The sequence below is a fragment of the Rhincodon typus genome, chromosome 9 (genome assembly GCF_021869965.1).
Source record: "Rhincodon typus isolate 14 chromosome 9, sRhiTyp1.1, whole genome shotgun sequence".
NCBI classification, from domain to species: domain Eukaryota; kingdom Metazoa; phylum Chordata; class Chondrichthyes; order Orectolobiformes; family Rhincodontidae; genus Rhincodon; species Rhincodon typus.
The window spans coordinates 80,198,495-80,220,055 of NC_063340.1; the positions used below are offsets into that span (position 1 = coordinate 80,198,495).

General features: G+C 40.9%; 2 protein-coding genes and 1 long non-coding RNA gene across 6 annotated transcripts in view; 2 read left to right on the forward strand and 1 right to left on the reverse strand.

Moving 5' to 3' along the window:
• The window catches only part of tfb2m (transcription factor B2, mitochondrial), a 24,633-nt gene extending 16,811 nt beyond the window's left edge, over positions 1–7,822 (reverse strand). Inside the window, exons 1-4 of one of the 4 annotated variants that reach the window (XM_020533613.2) lie at positions 7,713–7,822; positions 5,042–5,477; positions 4,863–4,954; positions 1,760–1,913 (exon numbers count right to left, since the gene is read on the reverse strand). In XM_020533613.2, coding sequence (XP_020389202.1) covers positions 1,760–1,913; positions 4,863–4,954; positions 5,042–5,465 — 670 coding nt within the window. In that variant the 5' untranslated portion in view covers positions 5,466–5,477; positions 7,713–7,822. Of the gene's footprint in view, positions 1–1,759; positions 1,914–4,862; positions 4,955–5,041; positions 5,478–7,157; positions 7,601–7,712 lie in introns of those variants that run through there. The other 3 variants (XM_020533612.2, XM_048600771.1, XM_048600772.1) reach the window with 3 other exon arrangements.
• On the forward strand, positions 7,715–13,793 carry LOC125483964. The gene is made up of 2 exons (XR_007262838.1): positions 7,715–8,434; positions 11,957–13,793. It is a non-coding gene; the product is annotated as an uncharacterized LOC125483964 (long non-coding RNA).
• Positions 13,794–16,418: 2,625 nt separating this feature from the next.
• smyd3 (SET and MYND domain containing 3) overlaps positions 16,419–21,561 on the forward strand; it is a 674,587-nt gene continuing 669,444 nt past the window's right edge. The window contains exon 1 of the mRNA XM_048601439.1: positions 16,419–16,806. Within this exon, the coding sequence (XP_048457396.1) occupies positions 16,643–16,806 (164 nt within the window). The 5' untranslated portion in view covers positions 16,419–16,642. The remainder of the gene's footprint in view (positions 16,807–21,561) is intronic.

The following is a 21,561-nucleotide window of genomic DNA, read 5'->3' on the forward strand; positions in this document are numbered from 1 at the left end:
CTCTGCTGCCTGGCCTGCTGTGTTCATCCAGCTCCACACCTTTGTTACCTCAGACTCCAGCATCGGCAGTTCCAACTACCTCTTTTAAAAAAAAAATCAAAATCTACTCATGCTATTGTAATAAAATGACTAGTTCCTTCTCCACCTTATTCTCTACTGAAGGACTTGACTCCTTGCTGAGATATGGTTCCAAACAGTGAAATGCTATCCTGAAGTGCACGTCAATACTTGGTCTTCATTTGTGAGCCTTCACAGTTGAAGCAGGACATCTTGACAATCCAGACCCTGTCCTCATTTACCATCAATCTCGAACAGTGCTGAACAGCTTCAGAAACAGGAACCACAAATGATTTTCCCTTCATTGACCTCAGGGTGCCGATGCTCACTGAAGTGGTCCCAACTGGTGTGCTCAGAAATATTGGAGAAAAGGCACATAACATGTAATGTATCAAATCAGCAAAAGAAGAGTGTTAACAATGTACTTAAGGAGCAGGTTCCAGCAACAGAAATGCTGTGGATAAAAAAACCCTACCGATCAAGGCTTGGAGAAGCCATCAACACAAACCCTCAAGGTGTTTGGCTAATTCAAAAGGTGACACATATACAAGGTGCATAAATCTCATGCAAATTAATAAAACACTTTTAAAGAGCTCTGAATTAAATCCAAATCTCCAAATTTGTAATCTCGATGCAAAATGGTCAATTCTGGGCGCAGTACACAAAGTCAGATCAATAAAAGGAAATAAGAAATAAAAACCGAAAGAACTGTGGATGCTGTAAATCAGGAACAAAAACAGAAGTTGCTAGAAAAGCTCAGACCTTCCTCAGAAGTCACTGGACCCGAAACATAACTCTGATCTTTTCTTCACAGATGCTGCTAGACCTGCTGATCTTTTATTGTTTTCAATGAATTAATAACACATCAAAATGTTTTACAGTCAAAGTTCTTACAAAGTAGAGTCATTGTTGTCACATTGGGAATGCAGCAGCGAATTTGCTCGAAGCAAACTTCCAAAGCATTGATGTGATAATGACTAGACAATAGATCATTTTTAGACCAACATTCATTGATGGATAAATATTGGACATGCCACTGGCTTAGCTCTCCTTCTAAGACTGCCTTTGTTTAATAGGTTCATTTGAGCAATCAAACCAGTTTAATGTTTGATCTGAAAGTCAGCATCTCTGACAGTGCAGCATTGTTTAATTACTACATGGATTGTCAACCTGGATTTTTGTGCTCAAGTGGGTCTTGAACTCTCAACGTTATGTCTCAGACAAGGCTGCCACCAACTGGTGTTTGTATGATTCAACAATCAGGACACAACATCCACCTATCCACTTCTAGGAACTAAATATATAGTCACTTCAATCATATTTGTGACAACTACTAATGCTGACAGGATAGTGTGACTCTTACCACCATCTGGTTGACTTTTAACTGCACCGCTACTTCTTTGGCTTTTATTCAAAGCTTAGCACCATAGAATCCCTACAGTGCTTACACAGGCCACGCAGTCCATCAAGTCTGCACCGACCCTCTGAAGAGCATCCCGCCACCCCACATTTACCATAGCTAACCTGTCTAGCCTGCACAACCCTGGACGCTACAGGACAATTTAGCATGGCCAATCCATCTGATGGATCATCTTTTAGGGGAGCACAGTTTGTCAAAATGTAAACACAGTTACAACAGATTTGTATTCTCAAAATGAGAACTGCTGTTAAAAGAGACAGAGATTCTTTAAGAAATTATCACCTTCAGTCCAGGCAGCTGGTGCAATTCCCAGATCATTGAAGAGTTTTTCAGATAACATTGCAGGAGGTCTCACAGAGCCACGACCAATTGGATCAAGTTTGAAGAAATCACAATGCACAACCTCCAACTGTCCATGCAAACGTCTTTCTAGGGACTAAATGTTTATTTCAACAGTTTAAAGAATGCTTCCAAAGACAGTTTCCAAGTACTGTCACATTAAAACATCAGTTACTATTTACTGTGGTGTATTCTAATGGAATGGGAGTCTTCATCTTTTAATGCAAACTAGATAAAACATTAACCAGAACAACACAATTGTATGAGGAGCAATGGGCAGAATGAGTAGGAACAGAGATGCAGGAATTGGCAATTAAGCCAGTTGAGTCTCTTCCACCATTCAATTCGATCACAGCTGACTTTGACCAATTGCCATGAATCTCCTGAAAGCCCACATCCCTTAACCTTTGGCTCAAGATTCTCAATCACGGGTGTCTAACAGCTCTACCTGTGAAGCAGGAGGCTCAGGTTCAAGTAGCCCCTGCTCCAGAGGTGGGTAGTAACATCTCTGAGTAGTCTGATTAGAAAATATCAGCATCTCCCTGTATGAAACAAACTGGGCAAAGATGATACCATAAAATATCCTCTCATCTTAACGAGTCATACATGTAACCAAACAGATCACAAAGAGGAGGACAGATCAATGGGTAAGTGACGCCTGAAGGAACCCGTCAGGCGAGAATGGGAGATGGCATTCTTCAATGTTCAATGTTCATCGACCTCAACAGTCAATTAGATATTTTGATTATGCACTCCTGAAATGAATTAGAAGAAGTGAGCCTCACCTCATCTAGGACATTCAGAATGTAATGGCATAATTGATCATTCTGTAGATCGTGGCTGGAAAAAGTTAATAAGCCGCAAGTTTGAAATGGAAGTTAGTCGAGCCTATTGTCCACGTCAAAACAGAAGATGCCAGAGGTACTGGAGAGAGACTAGAGACAGAATGTGGAGCCCGCACCTGAAGCTGAACTGGAAAGCAAGAGCTGTAGCAATTAGGAAGGCAAATGGAATGTTATTTATCGAGGGGGGAATGAAATGTAGAAGTAAGGAGGTGTTAGTGCAGCTATATAGGGTCTTGGTGAAATGATAGCTGGAATACCATCACCAGTAAGAGACAATCTAACCATCACTCCTTGACATTCAATAATGTTACCATCACTGAATCCCCCACTATGAACATCCTGGGGATTATCATTGACCAGAAACTCAACTGGACTCACCAAATAATCAGTGGCTACAACAGCAGGTCAAAGACTAGGAATTCTGTGGTGAGTAACTCACCAAAGCCTGTCCGCCATCTACAAGGCACAAGTCAGGAGTGTGATGGAATACTCTCCACTTGCCTGGATGAGTGCTGCTACAACAATACTCAAGAAGCTTGGCACCATCCAGGACAAAGTAGCCCGCTGAATTGGCACTACATCCACTCCTTCCACCACTGTGTACTATCTACAAGAAGCACTGCCAAAATTCAAAGATCCTCAGACAGCACCTTCCAAAGTCACAACCACTTCCATCCAGAAGGACAAGGGCAGCAGGTATACAGGAACACCACCACCTTCAAGTTCCCCTCCAAGTCACTCACCATGCTGACTTGGAAATATATTGCCATTCCTTCACTCTGATTGGGTCAAAATCCTGGAATTCCCTCCCTAAAGGGATTGTGAGTCAATCCAAATTAGGTGGACTGCAGTGGTTCAAGAAGGCAGCTCACCACCACCTTCTCAAGGGCAACTAGGGATGGGCAATAAATGCTGGCCACATCCCACAAATTAATAAGTAAAAAGTTAAAAACATGGACAATTTTGGTCTCCTTATTTTAAAAAAGCATTTAGAGAAGGTTCACTCGTCTTATTGCTGGATGGAAGGGCTTGTCCTTTGAAGAATGGGTGAACAAGTTAGGCCAGTATCCATTGGAATCTCTAAGAATGGGAAGTGATCTTATTGAAAGACAAGATGCTGAAGGGACTTGAGAAATTGTATGCCAAGAAAACACATGCTTTTGTAAGGGAAAGACTCAAACTAAGGGTTTGAATAGAGGTCTCTTTTCGAAGCAGAATGAGTAATTAGCTTATCTGAAGATTGTAAACATAGGGAATTCTCTTCTCCAGAAAGCACTGCAGGCTGGGTCACTGAATTAATTTGAAATAATTGTGATAGGTTACAGTGACCAAACAGGAAAGTGGAGTTAAGATCGCAACCACATAAACCATAACCTTAATGGCTTATTCCTAAGTCTTGAGTGAGAGTGTTACTTGGAGATTCCCATTTTCATGCAAACTTTAAGTTCTGGCTTAACAGAAAGCTACATAATAAACGAAAAAACTGCGGATGCTGTAAATCAGGAACAAAAACAAAGTTGCTGGAAAAGCTCAGCAGGTCTGGCAGCATCTGTGAAGGTAAAAACAGAGTTAACGTTTTGGGTCCGGTGACCCTTCCTCAGAACTAAGTTCAGTTCCTTCCTCAGTTCTGAGGAAGGGTCACAGGACCCGAAACGTTAACTCTGTTTTTACCTTCACAGATGCTGCCAAACCTGCTGAGCTTTTCCAGCAACTTTGTTTTTGTTAACAGAAAGTTATATGGGCTTGGCGGAGTTGGTTTTGGTGAGAAAAGACCCACAACTGGACCCAAAACAATCAGTGTAGACACTGATACAAGAATACTTCTTTTTAAAATGCGACATGCAGGAAGAAGAGAATTGACTTTCATGGTAACTTAGACAATAACTTTTGCTAACATGGCTGCAGAGCAGAATGAATAATCTGAAGAGAGGTAAAAGTTTTCTGACTGAGGGAACAGCACTGAAATGTTCTAGCAAATTATGATCACTTCACCTTTGCATCTACAGAAAGCATGATCTTAATTTCTTTTTCAACTTAAAAACCAACATCAGGAATCAATGAGGAGTTGGAATTCCAATGATTGGACTATCTAAAGGCAAGTTCCATGCATTCTCCCATGTATCTTATACACAAAACTGTGAAGTGTTCAGTGTCTCAAATTAACTTTGATCAAGTAAACAAAGATAAAATTACAAACGTACCTGCAATGCAGGGAGAAACTGCTTGTCACTCTCCAAAGCCACCACTCTCTGTGCTCCACCATTCAGCAGTGCACGTGTCAAAACTCCAGGCCCTAAGAGTGCAATTAAACCAAACTCATCATCAAGGAAAGAGAAAGATTCTTAAAGTGCTAACATACAGTTTCAAAAAGAAAGAGTACCTGGATTGCACTCAAAAATTAGAGCATTATTTTCAGAAAGGTCGCCATCAAGACATTCCACAATGAGATTTGCCAGTTCAGGATTAAGAATAAATCTCCTGAAATATCTACTCTTCTCTGCCTTGGTTATTATTTCTTCAATATCTTCCATGTCCAGAAAGTCAAACCTAGATAACGGCCTCTGTTGTTCTTTTCTGTATATTGAACTGGCAACTGCAGACAAATATCGCTCTGTCCTGCCACAACAGGTCGAATATTTTGCAAGCTTGAGTAGAGACTGATTTTTTGGTGCATGACTGTCTGGAAATCTTGTGTCATGCAAGTATGTTTTTAGTGAATGCTGTACTTGTTGCAAACAACCACATGTTCTACAGGTAACAGTCCTTACAGTGAAAAGCACAGTCTTGTACTTTAATAATGCCATTTTGATTGTGACCTAAAATAGAGAAATTATTAAAATTTTAGATGATGACATCAAATTCATATCTATCATGTGCACCATATCCGAATATACTCCTACACTGTTAAAGTCAAAATTATATTTCACATCATTGTAGATGAAGATTTTAAATCACACTTGTTACATATGGCTGTTACCTTTATACAGGATTGGACAAAGTCTTAAAACACCTGTGAACTGAGAGGAATAGAGCTCAGGTTACAATGTGACTTCACCACATACTCATATTTAAAAGGTGCTGCTGAATAGCAAAATCAATGTTTAATTCTATCTGATTTTAACTCACTGAATTATGAAAGTCAACTGTAGCCATAACATTGATTTAAATCAAATCTCAACATAGACAATGCCTTGATCATTCTGCATTATTAGCTCCCATAATAGTGATGTTTCAAACAACATTCATGATGGCTTTTAGAAAACATTGTTAACAAATCAAAATTTCTTGCATTCTTATGCTCCCCCAAAGTTTAATCTGAGGTTATTCATTTACAATTTATGCCTTTACTTACAGGCTGTGACTTGTGCGTGAGGTAACAATTTCAGTCAAGAACAGATGAAAAATCATTCATATATGCTAACTATGAAAAAGTTCTCTTTTCAAGAGGGCAGTTAAAGATAATGTCAGCTGCTTCCCTTTCTAAAATCAAAGTATTATAGATAATACAAGAAAAACGAATATAAACCAAATATTCAAAGCTTGACTTGAATAATTTTCAAGTACAAAATGAAGTGGTGATAAATATCATGACTGACTGTCATTAGAATGTTTATGTCAGGTTGTTTGGTCACCTGTCTTTGAGGTTAAGGGAAAATTGCTCACGACAACAGCACATGGTTAATATATTGAATTCGACATTTCTCCAGAGATGAAACTGCTCTGTATTCCTTCAATTTTCTCTACTCTGAATTCCAAAAACTAATGAAATTAACTTATTTTTATTAGGGAAGCCTGTTATCCCAGCCCCTTTAACAAAAATGTCTTGCTCCTTAGGTTTTACAGCAGGTGCATAGGACCACAGGACCTTAGTGTGATTACCACATCTGGAGTGCTGTGAATAGCTTTGGCCTTTGTTTGAAAAAGGAAAATAATTGTTAGAAGCAGTTAAAAGTAGGTTCACTCCACTCATTTCTGGGATGAAAGGTTTACCTGAAAAAGGAAAGATTTAACAGGTTGGGCCTTCACTGACTGGAATTGACAAGGATATATCAAAATGCTACAAAGGCCAATGAGGTAACAGCATGCTATTGATACACAATATGCTAGGTTCACAAAAGTGATAAAGCAAACAAACAAATTGTAAAAACTGAACGACAGACATAGCAATAGCACTCCAGGTTAATGAACTGCAAACTAAAACACAACAGTCCAGTACAGTACTGATGATGATACTGGAATAGTAATCTAGTGTTTGATAATCACTTCAAATCTCATTAACAACGACAAAAACAGAAGTTGCTGGAAAAGTTCAGCAGGTCTGGCAGCATCTGTGAAAAAAAATCATAGTTAACGTTTCGGGTCCGGTGACCCTTCCTCAGAACCCAATTCCTATTAAGACTGTTCGATTACGATAAGTAAAAACAAATATCGGAATTTAGTTTACACAGGTGGCTGCAATATGCACGCGGGTGCTCGATTAAAGTTTTGGCTCTTACAAACTGGAATTTACAGCACCTCCAAGGCACTGAATGCGGAATTTTCGCGATATTAACGAATATGTCGATGGCGGGCAGAGAGAGTCCACTCACTCCTAGTGATGCCTGATTTAGGATCAGGAGCAATCTCCCTAAGTGACATCAGTTAGCTGGGTCTATCAGGGGCGACTCCAAGATATCGTGCGTTGCAGCTGTTACGAAATTCACATCTCACGGTCTTTCCGCATGGACACTGTCTGCGTTGCGAAGAGAGAAAGAGCGAGAAATGCATCGGGGATGCCTGACCTGATGGGGAAGGGGAATGAAATACCCCAGGACAGCGGAATGGGTTCAATCGCCGCTCTTGCTCCTACTACAGCGGCTGCTTAACGCTCCGCAGACCCCAACCATGCCGCCGCCATCGTGACATTGAGCCCAGCGTAACCGAGACGTCAGCACGTCCCCGGTGTGTGTCAACACGTCAGGTGACATCATTCCCAACCGTCGGCCCTGGCAACGCACAAGCCTCTGTTACTGACGCTCCCGGTAAATGACCGTTATTTGTTTAAAACACACCTTCAATTTCGGCTAGACAGGAGACAAAAAAAGTAGGGAGTGGAAGATGAGAAACGTTGCACTCGTTCCCGATGTATCGACTTCTTCCGTGGACTATTTTTTTCTGATCCAGCCCACTGCCAGCGAATATGCGGGAAGATTTAAGTGGCGCGTGCGCACTCACAGATCCGGCTGAACCCGTCGGCAACGGCGCGCATGCGCAGCAATAATGCTGCTCTTCCGGCTCTCACTCTTCCTTTTCCCAATCTGCTCGCGACCATTCCCCCACACCTCTCCGCAGGTCTTTGCTGTTATACCCCCTTTAGAATTGTATCCTTTATTTTCTGTAGGTTCTCTTCCATTCATATCCAAATGAACGCTTTGCTTAATTTGCCAAGTGTCTAAATGCACTGCAGAAATTCACCATGGCTTCTTCGACAGCATCTTCTAAACGCACAACCGTTACCATCTAGAAGGAGAATTGCATTCCCTGCAAGTTCCCCTTCAAGACTCTCATCATCTGTTTTGGAAATGTATTGGCTATCCTTCAAAGACTGGTGCAGACACGACAGATTAAACAGTTTCTTTTTCCTGTGCTGTTTAAAAAAAACTCCGATTCTGTGGCTGGGTAAAAGTCCTCGAACTCCCCAACATCATTGTGGGTCTGCCTACACCAAATGGACTGCAGCAGTTGAAGAAGGCAGCTCACCATTGGGGTACTCAGCCAGTGAAGCCCACGACACGTGAGTGAATTTTTAAAAAAACTTGTCTTCTTGAGTTTTTTTCACTGTCATCATCACAGTTCATTAAAACTTCAAACTTTCCTGTCATCTGCAGATTTTGCAATTGTACCCAATACACCTAAAACTAGTTTATCAATATAGATCAACAAAAGCAGTGATCCAAAGACTGACAGCCTCCCACATCCCACTTTCACCATCCCTGCTCACTAACCCTCCTAATCATTGCTTCCAAGTCATTTGCTGACCCTCAGCTTCCTGTCCCATATGCTCATCGCTTCTCTTCCAAATTCTCTCACCTGCAGCTCCTATCGGGCACTTCCTCACTTTCGCCACATCTCCCAAGAAGCCATGAGCAGGAGGGTGAGGGAAGAAAGCAATTATTGAGAAGAGTAATGAATGGGTGGATCAGGAAACAGAAGGAGGATTGTCCATTTTGATTGGAAGAATAAAAAAGAAGCATGTTATCTAAATGATGAATGATTGCACAGCTCTGATGTTGACAAAGATCTCGGTGTACTCAGGCATGAATCACAAAGGGTTAGTCAGCAGGTTCATTAAGTAATTAGGAAAATTAACAGAATGTGAACATTTATTGTAAGGGGAATTAAATACAAAAGAAGGGAAATTATGCTTCAGTTACTAAAACAAAGTTGCTGAAAAAGCTCAGCAGGTCTGGCAGCATCTGTGAAGGAGAAAACAAAATTAACGTTTTGGGTCCGGTGACCCTTCCTCAGTTAATGCTTCAGTTGTATTGGGCATTAATGAGACCACATTTGGATTACTGTACAAATTGGTCACCTTATTTAAGGGAGGATGTATATACGTTGCTGTAAGCTCAGAGAAGGTTTACAAGACACATACCTGGAATGAGTGGAATGTACCATAAGGAAAGTTTGGACAGACTAGTTTTGTGTCTGCTGGAATTTAAAACAGTAAGAGGCAACTTGATTGAAACAAGAAATCTTGAGGGATCTCGACAGGGTGGATATGCAGGAGATGTTTCCTCTTATGGGAGAGAAAAAAATAAGAATGAGGGGTGCAGGTTTAAAAATCTGGGGTCACCCATTTAAAACAGTGATTAGGTGAATTCTTTTTCTCTCAGAGGATCATGAGTCTCTGGAATTTTGATCCTGGTAGAAGCAGACCTGTTGAATATTTTTAAGGCAGAGGGCGATATAATCTTGTTAACCAAGGAGTTGAAAGATTATCGGGGTAGATGAGAGTGTGGATGTCAGATTACAATTGGATCAGCCATGATCTTGTTGAATGGCAGAGCAGGCTCGAGGGGCTCACTCACCTACCCTTGATCTGAATCTGTATATTCATATATACATATGGTTGTGTGTTGGGAAGCTGAAGTGTTAGAGAGTGGCAGAGTCAGCAAATGCAGTGAGTGGGAGGGCCAGATTGGAAGAGATCTGGGGAGTTGGATGGTCAATGAGCTGGAGGGTGGAAGGGAGGTGTGGAACAGAAGCAGTGAGTGAAAGGTATTTAGACAGAGCTAGCATATTTTAATTACACTTATTTTAAATGATTTCATTTACAAATATTGAAATTTACAGCATTTAAATTCAGAGTGTACAACATTTTAATTTTATTTCCTGATGAGCAAAGTCTTACAAAACCCACTGATAGATATTATGTTTATAATGGAAAATCTGATCCATTTATCATTGCTTCATTTAAATCTGCAGTTTTAAGAGTGTAACTACAACCTTAAGTGAGTAATTACAAAATTCCAAACTCCTTTTGTTTCTTTCCACTATTAAGTATTGCATATTTGATTGTCTTGGAGCACTACATGATAAAATACATTAGCTCACACTTCACTGTTTTATTTTCCACTTTTCTGCCAAACAGACCATACTATCTACATCTATGTGCAGCCCTGCACTTGTCAAACACTTCTGAAAGTCCATAAATAACTGGAGTACTGTGTGCAGTTCCGGTCACTGAATTAGAGGAAAGGTGTGATTACATGATAGAGGGGGCAGAGGAGATTTTCCAGGATGCTGCTTAGGCTGGAGGGTCGAAGTTATAAGATTTGGGGAAAGGTGAATGGGCAGGGTTTGATTTCCTTGAAGCAGTGAAGGTTGGAAGGAGACCTGATAGAGGTATACATATAGAGGATAGCGTGGATCCGAAGGCACTTTTTTCCATTAATAGAATAACCAAGCAATAACCAGGGGTCATAGATTTAAGTTAAACAATAAAAGGCTGAGAAGAGAGTTGAGGAGAAGCTTTTTCATTTATAGGATCGTGAGAGTCCAGGCCTTATTGCCTAAAAGGGGGGTTTAGTCAGAAACTTTCACAATGTCTCAGCAGTATTTAGATATTCAGTTGCATTGCCGTAGCTCCAGGTATATGGGCCAAAAGCTGGAAAATGAGATTATTGTAGTCAGTTCTTTGTTGATCAAAGCAGACATGACGAGATGAATAGCCAGATTACTTCTGTCAAAACCAAAAGAACTACGGATGCTGGAAATCAGGAATAACAACAGCAATTGCTGGAAAGGCTCAGCAGGTCTGGCAGCATGTGTGGAGAGAAATCAGGTTCAGCGACCGTTCCTCAGAACTCGTGTTCTCATCTCCTGACTCCCCAAAGTCTGGCCAACATCTACAAGCCACAAATCAGGAGTGTGGTGGAATATTCCCCACTTGGAGTGTAGCTCCATCAACACTTGAAAAGCTTGATACCATCCAGGACAAAGCAGCCCACTTGATTGGCACCACATCCATAAACATCCACCGCCAATGCTCAGTACCAGCAGTGTATCCTATCTCCAAGAAGCACCACAGAAATTTGCAGAAGATCCTTTAACAGCACCTTCCATGATCAGTTCCATCCAGAAGGAAAAGGGCTGCTGATATACTGTAAAATTGTGTCCTGTAGATTCCCCTCCAAGCCACTCATCATCCTGACTTGGAAATATTTTGCCATTCTTTCACTGTCAATGGGTCAAAATCCTGAAATTCCCTCCCGAAGGGCATTGTGGGTCTACCTACAATACATGGACTGCAATGGTTTAAGAATGCAGCTCAAGACAACCTTCTCAAGGTCAACTAAAAGCGTGCAATAAATCCTGGCCAGCCAGCAACGCCCACATCCCACAAGAGAATAAAAAAAATTAAGTCTCAGTTTTCCTGGGTTAGGTGGTTCTGGCTTTGCTCCCATGCTGTAATACAATATGCTTGTGATGTCTTCCTGTGAGTGACATCCCAGGCCTTTTTGGTGACAAGGCAATCTGGCAAAATGAAGAGAATGTGGGAAAAATATCCATGATTTTGTTGTTTTCAAAATTGGGAGATCATTCAATACATCTAACATTCTATCATATAACTTTACAAAAATGAAGCTCAAAACAGTTTTATTGAATGGGTAAATTTTGCAAGTGATTTGAAGACAATAAGATGTTGCTGATCAGTCGGTCTGTTTTTTGCAATTTTGATTGAGTAAAGAATGTTGGCCAGGACATTTTTCTGCACTTTTAATAATGTTGAAATAATGTTTCACATTCACAGGAGGAAGTACATTAATTTGTCAATACTTTGAGGAATATCTAACCTGGAAGATCACATCTCCAACGATGGAACACAAGCACAATGCTGCATGCAATATGTACATGTTAGAGTCTGTTGGATATTGGGATCCCTTAAAATCTGATGTTTTTAAGCATTTACTGTGTAGAATGAAATTTCATTTAACAGCTTTTACAACAGTAATTAACTTTCCAAAATTCTCACATGGGTAAGCCAAAGGGAAGAATTATGAGAAACACAGAAGTCATGAAGCACATTGAACTGGCATCAACAATTTATCTGGTGCCAAATGTACCCTAACATCAATATATTGTTTTTGAAAATGAGACGGTGTTGTTCTTAGAAGGAATGAAAACTAACCATCAAATGGAGGTGGGCAAGGGGTCTGCAGTCATCTGATGTCATTGGTAGCTATCAAATAGCCATTCGCCAGGAGTGGTCAGACAAGTGTTTGAATGAAAGACCCCATAACAAGGTATATTAACAAGGACAGGGGGGGAGGAAGAGGCAAGAAGATCCGAGGAAATGAGTCACTCTATCTGCTTGGGGGAAAGCCAGGAGGTCCCCTTCATCAGGGAAGAACAAAGACTGTTGGTACCGAGACCACCAAAGACTACCAGAGTCCACCACAAAAGGGCATAGAACCACTGGGACATGGGGGTGCATTGCTATTCCACTCCATTCTGCAGAATGGTTATAGGATAAATATTCTCATCTGTCATAGGTTGTATATTTCTTTCCTGTGCCTAATTAACTAACGTACCATATCTAAACTGCTGTTTCTCAATAAACTACCAGAAAATTGCTATAAATCATCAAATGCCTATATTAAGCAACTCTGATCATGAACCCCTAAAATCAACAAGTCTACTTCTCTCTTATGGGGGTGTATAAAATGTCTATAATCGTGAGTGACTTCACTTTTGAACAGACCTCAAATGGGTAATTTTTTTAAAACACAACCAGCAAACACACACCTATCCTGCAAGTAAACCTTAACTATAAATCCAAGATAAACTTTGCTGTAGCATTTGCAATAACACAGTACAAGACTGTTATGAAAGATGTACTAGTTGGTTGATGTATGTGTACAGTGTATGACAACTACCAATTTACACACAAAATGAATCTCATTCTTGCTTTTCTCTTAATTGCATAATTGTACCTCAGCGTTTTGTAAAACATGATTTTCTGTATTTTGAACAAGTGATCAAGTGATCAAGTGATCAAGTGATCACTTCAATAACTTTGCTTGTGATGTTGAAACACAGGGGTGCTGTCTTGCATTGTAGGACAGAGTAATGGGTGCTGTCTTGCATTGTAGGACAGAGTAATGAGTCCTGTGTAAATCTTTACAACTATTAGAGCACATTTGCAAGTGTATTAAGCCCTATTAGTTGGGGATCTGATTAAACATGACTACAAGATTGAAATCTGAAATACTGTGGATTCTTCAAACAGATCCCTGTTGAAGAGACACAAAAATGCTGCTAGGGGCTGGAGGCACATATGTTTCCACTGAAAGCTGGTGGTGTTACTTGTTTGAAATTTCTCCTTCTCTGCAGGGCAATGTTCTTCTTCATGCACAATTGAATTGAAGAACTGTTTAGCACCATAAAGTGGGCCTAATTCAGCCTGTGGATCAGGCATTATGAACCTGTGACACATGAAAATGGCTGTATGGATTAAGTTGCAAAAGTGTGCCTCAACAAGTGTGTTTGGGCAAGGAAGTGTAAGAAGCTGACAATCTGTCTAAACGTTACCAGGGAATTTGTTTCGTGACTTTACAAGTAAAATATAATCGGCACTGAAATACCAATCAAGTTTGTTGCTGTCGTCTTCTGTGGAACTGGTTTTCACACAAAGCAATTTCTAGTCATGGCTTCAAAAGAATCAAATTCTACCCCAACTCACATTGCAAAGACTGTAGTGTAAAACATGAAAGTGTTGAGCATATCACATTAATAAATACGTAGATATTAAAAATATATTTGTATGATTTGAAATCAACAAATTTTCCATTCAGGTGGTTGGCAGTCAGTCATTATCTAGCTAGTGCATTTTCCATGGTGAAGCCTCTACCAGTCAGTGCCTACTTTCAACCAACTAGTCAGCACTCTCCTCTCCTACAGTATAAATTTTGGTTTTCTCCCTTGAATTGGTACTCTTGGAAAGTGTCCTGATGAATCCAAGATGAAAATCCCCTAACATTCTGTCTAGACACCCATGAAATCCCATGGTCTCAGGTCAAACATGGAAAAGGGAATCTGCTTATTTCAATTTACTGCACCTTTACCTTCAGCTGCTGCTGAATCAGTACTCCTCCATGTTTGCCAGAAGAAGTGGTAGATGCAGGTACAGTTACAATGGGTACGTGAATGGGAAAGGTTTAGAGGGATATGAGCCAAACACAAATAAATGGGACTTATTCAGTTTGGGAAACCTGGTCAGCATGGATGAGTTGGAGTGAAGGGTCTGTTCCCGTTCTGTATAATTTTATGCCTCTAGGACATCTTCAAGAAAAATCTTAGAACAGAACACTAGGAAATAGGTGTTTTAATTGAATGTTGCAAAACTAGAAACCATAAATATATGAAAAAATTTAATTAAACCTGTAAAGAATTCAGGAGAAATTTTGTCACACAGAGTAGTTAGGATATGGAACTTGCTACAATAGAGTAGTTGAGGTGAGTAGAATGCATTTAAGGGAAACTAGATTAAACATGAGTGAGAACATAAGAAAATAATATGCTGTTATGTTCTGTTGAAGTAGGATGGTCGAGATTTGAGTGAAGTGTGAACATTTGTATGGGATGAATCGAGCAAAATAACCAATCAAAAAATGGAGGAAGGGTTGTAATAGAATTCGCCAGGAATCAGTATTGGGACCCTTGCTTTTCCTGTTATATATAATGACATGGAACTTGATCTGAGGGGACAATTTCAAAGCTTCTAGATGACACTAAGCTTGATTGCAGACTGTGAGGTGGTCAATGTGGAACTCTGAAAGAACATTGATAAGGCGATGGAGTAGGCAGATGTGGTTCAATGCAGAGAAGTGTGAGGGGATGCCCCTTGGATGAATATTGAAAGAAGATATAAAATGGGGGTACAATTCTAAAGAAGTTGCAGGATCAGATAAACTTGGGGGTGTGTACGTGTATAGATCGTTGAAGGTGGCAGGGCGGATGGGGAGAGCAGTTAATAAAGCATACAGTATTCTTGGCTTTATTAGTACAGACATACAGTAGAAGAGCAGGGAGGTGATCTTGAACTTATACAAGACACTTGTTAGGCCTAAAATTGTGTGTCCAGTTCAGGGTGCCAAATTATAGGAAAGATGAGAATGCATTGGAGACAGTGCAGAAACAATTTACAAGAATGTTTCCAAGAATAAGAAACTTCAATTATGAGGATATATTGAAGAAGCTGGGACTGTTCTCCTTGGACAGAAGAAGGCTGAGAGGAGATTTGGTAGAGGTTTTCAAAATCATGAGCAGGCTGAATAGTATGGACAGAGCGATGCTGTTGCCATTCAAAAGAAGAGAGTGGAAGAGGGAATACATTTAAAGTACTGCGCAAACAAAGCAAGGGTGATGGAAGAAAGATGTTTTTTCATATACAGAGTAGTTAGGGTATGGAATGCACTACCTGGATAGGTGCTGGAGGCAGGTTCAGTTAAGACATTCAAAAGGGAATTGTATGATTACTTGAATAGAAACAATGCGCAGGGATGTGGAGGAAAGGGAGAAGATTGGCAGTAGGTTATAGAACAGGAACAGGCATGATGGACCAAATGGTCTCCTTCTGCATCATAAGGATTCTTTAGTTCTCTATGCAGATCTGCGCATAACAAATCAGGAATCAATAATGCACAACTGTTACGCCAAGAAGAGATGCAGAGAAGGCTGGGCAAGTCAAGAAACTCTTCACCTGGCCAAAGGAGCTCTTTACAGAACAGGTTCAGGTTGTTATGGCTTGCTCTGTCATGTTCCCTTCTCTGGTCTTGTGCACCCCATTTAGTCCTGCAGAAGAATCATGCAGTGTTTATTTTGGTCCATGTTGTGTCACCAGGAGGCATTGCAAGGCTTGAAGCCCATCTTTTCAAAATATGTCTGGAATGCAAGGGTCTCTGGCAAGACAAACACTTGTTATATAATCATATAAAACAGAGAAGTGCAAATGCTGGAAATCTGAAACAAAAAAGAGTTGCTGGAGAAACTCAGAAGAACCAGCAGTGTCTGTGAACAGAAGACAAGGCTAATATTTCAAGTCCAGTGACCCGGTCACTGGACCAAAAACGTTAACTCTGATTTCTCCAAGATGCTGCCAGATCTGCTGAGAATTTCCAGCAATTTCTGTTTTCGACTCCAGCAAATTGTTGCTCATCCCTAATTTACGAATTTTTTTCCAGTTTTATTCTTTTGTGCTCTTCAAGGGAACTTAACAATAATCAAGGGATACTTCGTTGGCTCTTTGTCAGATGGCTCTGCAACAACATACCTCTACGCATCTTTTGCAACTCAAGGTAACAAATGCAGTCCCATCTCACGTGACAGCGGTGATTCCCTTGCAGGTGTCAGACGTACGACGTCGGGGGCGGGGTGAAGGACGCCTTGACGTTAAGAACGCGCCTGTCTCCGGATTCCAAATCAGCTGTTGCGGGACATGATGGCGCGCTATTTCCACAGAAGCTGCTGTGGGCACCGGGGAGAAGGACTGAAGGTGACCAGACCTATCGTCCCAGGGCAGCTCCTCTACTCCGCTTCGCCCTACACTTACATCCCCTCCAAGAAAGCCATGGGCTCCGTCTGTGAACACTGCCTTTCGAGGTACCATTGATGTCCTACTGCATGTTGCATATTGATGGTCATGTTTTATCACAATAATCAAATAATATAAACCGTCACGGTGCGAAACATCCCGTATTTGTTGTCTGTATTACTGACTTTTTGAAAACCAAGCCCTTGTGTGATTTTTCCCTTGCACATGAGAGAGTTACAGATATTAAAACACAACAGGATAACCAGCAATACAATCTTCTCTTCCTCCAAGTTGTAATATATGAGCATTGCCTCGTTATTCACTCGTATTGTACACTCAAGTTGAAAAAAAAATTAGATTATAGCGACCGCAGGAAGTCTCAAGGCACTTTACAGCCGAGGAAGTACTCTTCAAATGTAGTCACTGTTGTGGTGCCGGATATGTGACCGGCAGAATTGAGCAGAGCAAGCTCGCACGCGTGCACAGGTAGCGATAACCAGATACAGATCGCATTTAGTGAAGTTAATTCAGGCATGGTGTGCACGATATGTCGAGTGAAGGAAATATGCTTGAAAGCAACTTCGAAGCATCAGCTGGGACTAGAAGCAGAAGAGTTAATTTCTGAGCTATTATAAGGCCTCGGTGCCGGTTCCCATTAGCCAGTTCACAGAATTATTACAGTGCAGAAGGAGGCCATTTGGCCCATCGTGCCTGCATTGGCTCTTATTTAATGTCACTCTTTTGTCTTTTCTCCATATCCCTGCGCACCATTACTATTCCAAAAAATAAAACCGGTTCCCCCGCCAATGCTCAATTGAACATGCCTTCACCCTATTTCCAGGTAGTGCATTCCATGCTCCAATTACTTGCTGTTTGGGAGGAGGTGGAATTCTCCTAGCACCCTTGCTTTCTTAAAAAAATAGTTGGAATGAAAGCACAATGACGTTGGACACGTTAACTGGGCAGGTTGATGTGTGACTTGAATTGCATTGGGATTAAAACTGGCACATAATAGACAAACTATATTTAGATCTGGTGAAACAGCAATTGGCTTCAACTGTCAATCATAATAGGTGTTTAAATATGCAAAATGTCAAGTCAGATTTCTACCACATGGAGACACTTGAGAATCTTAATGAGTATGAAGGTTGACTAAAACAGGGCAGTTAAATTAAATCAACACATTGAAAAAAAAACCCAAACACTAAGGAACTTAATAGCACAATGTGGAGCTGGGGGAAACACAGCAGGCCAGGCAGCATCAGAGGAACACGAAAGAGGACGTTTTGGGTCAGGACAGGTGCAAGGAGAGAACTTATGTACAACTGGGTGTGGTTCAGAGTCAACTGCATTGCTGTGGATCTGGAGTCAAGTGCAGGCCAGATTATGAGGGTGGCAGATTTAATTTCCTGATGACAATGGGTCTTATAATAATTGATGCAATGTGTTTTTCAATAGTGATGCAGCAAAATGGTTTGCTCTTAGCTGTCACCTGAAATGGCCCAGCAAGCTGTTCGATTGTATCAAGCTGCTACAAAAAGGAAAATAAAAGCAGTTGAACCATACGACATTGATCTAAGCATCAGAAACAGCCATGGCAAACCCGGCCCTGCAAAGTCCTCTTAGTAATATCTGGGGACTCGTGGAAAAAACTCATGGTCCAGATCAGAGCCCTTCAAAATATAATAAGGAGGTAGCCTAAACCCTAACTTTTTTCCTACTTTAAAAGTAAATGTCAGGTGCTGTGTTCCAGATGCAATTTGATTAGTCAAGCTACTTTGTTAAGCAGAACATAATTTTAAATTCAAAGATGATAGTTAAAATACAACAAAAGAAACTTCTGGAATAGTTTAACTCTCTATTGGGAAACTTAACAGAATAATAGGTACAGTAACTATTAGTAATTAACTGTTCCAACATAGTAATATCCCATAACAGCACCCTTAGTTAAAAGGGCAACTACAGAAAACAGATCGTCTGACATGCAGTTCTCTAATCCAGGAGGGAAAAGCATCAAAAGACAATTCAGAGAGACATTGTAGCAGCCAAGAGAGATTCATGCCTTCCAACCCTGTTGAGAGTCCAGCAACAACTGCCAAAAGCTAACTAAAATCCTGGATCTGAGCACTTGATCACACCCACTCAGACTGCTGCTTTTGATCCAACTTTGTAAAACAAAAACCCAAGGCCTCACATGTTGTTTATCTTCTCATAGACTGTTCAGTACCTGTTCTCCAATCTCTCACTAAAAGAAACCAGGACAAAACACACTTCTTAAAGCCACAACATTATCGCACTCAGAAGAGTCAAGCAGCAGTGTGGTTTACCTCACTGTGGTAATGGCTGGAAATCCAGCCCCACTATTCCCTGAGTCATCGCTAAAGCTAAAGATTTTTAAAGTATACAAAATTCCTTAATGTACCTGATTTTCAGGTTGACAGAAAGTATGGAGCAGGATTCTGTCCTTAAAAGTGACTATTTACTACAAATAATTGGATTCTAGCTCTAGGTAAACAAGTACGAACTGTTGACATAGAACTCTACTAATTAAAACTCTAATCCTTTTGAACTCTCCCCTTACACATATTCACAGAGACAAACATAGACAAGAGGTTTTTTAAAAAAAAGTATTATGGTTAGAGGGAAACTGGGAAGGTAGTTCAGTGGTCTCCGTTCATGGGGATCTGCTGAGATGGTTCTTGTACTGATCAGAATGCTACTTCTTTAAAACATAGAAAATACAAACCGAATAGGTCAGTCAGCCCAATGTGATCATGGCTAATCATCCGGCTCAGTGCCCAGTTCCTGCTTTCTCTCCGTGCCCTTTAACCCCTTCATCTTTAAGAACGATATCTAGCTCCTTCTTGAAAACATTCAATGTTTTCTGGGGCAGAGAATTCCGCAGGCTCACCACTGTGAAGTAATTTCTCCTCATCTCAGTTCTAAATGGGGACATCCTTCTTACATTTATCCTGTCTAATCTGGTAGAATTTTATTGGTTCAGTAAGATTTCCCCTCATTTTTGGTCTTCCTTCAGATGTTTTTACTGGTTTTCAAAGGCACGGGCTGGTTGGTTCACTTCTTAAAGTTTATGAATTTTTACTTAAAAGTCACAGCGACTGTTGGAGGAAAAATAAATTGGTTTTCTTGAGGCTTAAAGTGGCTTTTACTGCCTGGAGAGAGGGGGGGGGGGGGTGGTGGGGAGTGGAGGGGGAAGAGAGAGAGAGAGAGAGAGATTGAGATTGAGATTGAGATCAAGATCCAGAGCTGGTGGGAAATCTGAAGGCTTTTTGGTGTATCTCGTTCACGGCCCCAAGCTACTTAGCTACCTGAGAACCAACCACGTTGTTGGCAGGTAGAAGGCTTTTGTCATTGACTATTTACGAATCCACTGACCAATAAATTAAGCTCCATGTGCACACAATTGCTTGTCTCCAGCTTGTCTGTGACCACATGTTAACCCCTACTGGAACCAGCAGCTGTGCAAACAGTGTTTGCAATGTGTGTTAGGTGACGTGTCTTCAAGACATGTAGCAAGCCTCCAGCAATCTTTGTTTAAAACAGTTCCTTTCTCATTTCAGTCCACAATGTTAAAAAGACAGTTTCATTTCATCTTGCGTAGTCACACTCATGGAATTGTACTTCACAATGTTTCAGACACCACCATCGTTCCTACCGGCAAGACAGATCCAGAAGTGGCAGTGTAGTAACATACATTTTGGGAGGGAGTTGCCCTGGAGTCGTAACAAAGACTCTACCCATTGTGTATAGTCTGACTTGAGGACTTCAGTAGCTGTAGTGGTGTTAATAACCAAGCTGACCATGTCCTAAAAGACAACTAATACGGTGGGTCTGTGGCAGTTTGAGTAGGAACCAGTAAGAGGGGAAAAAAACCTAATTGACCTCATTGTCACCAATCTAACTGTCACAACTGAGTCTGTCCATGACAGTATTGGTTGGAGTCACCACTGCATAGTTCTTGTAAAGATAAGGAATATCACATTGGGATTATCTTTCACCTTGTTTGTGACACTATCACCATGCTGAATATGATAGATTTCAAACAGATCTAGCATCTCAACTGGGCATCCATGGAGCACTGGGAGCCATCAACAACAGCAAAGTTATGTTGTACATCTACCTATAACCTCATGGCTTGGCATATGCCCCACTTTACCATTGAGCCAGGGGCATAAACCCTGTTAAGCTTAAAGAGAAGACTACCAGCATGCCAAACAGTGGAAACAGTAGATAAAAGAAATGTCGGAACGAGGAGCAAGAGTAGGCTATTTGGCCCTTTGAGCCTGCTCTGTCATTCAATATGATCATGGCTGATCCTTGATCTTAACATTGCATTCTAGCTTTCTCTCCATCACCCTTCACACCTTTAAAACTAAAAAAAATCTCTTATTTTTTTAAACCTGACCTTCACAGTCTCTCGTAGAGAATTCCTCAGGTTGACCACTATCTGAGGGAAGAAATGTTTTCTTATCCTGGTCCTATATGGCCTACCCTATATCCTGAGACACTGAGCGCTGGTTCTGGACTTTTCAGGGGAAACACATTCTTTACTCGCAATACTCCAGATTCAGTCTCACCAAGATCCTGTATAACTGCAATAAGATATCCCTACTTTTGAACTCCAATCCTTTTGCAATGAAGGTTAATATATAGAGATAGTAGGAACTGCAGATGCTGGAGAGTCCGAGACAACAAGGTGCAGGGCTGGATGAACACAGCAGGCCAAGCAGCATCATAGGAGCAGAGAGGCTGACGTTTCGGGCCTAGACCCTTCATCAGAAAAGGGGGAGGGGAAGGGGGTT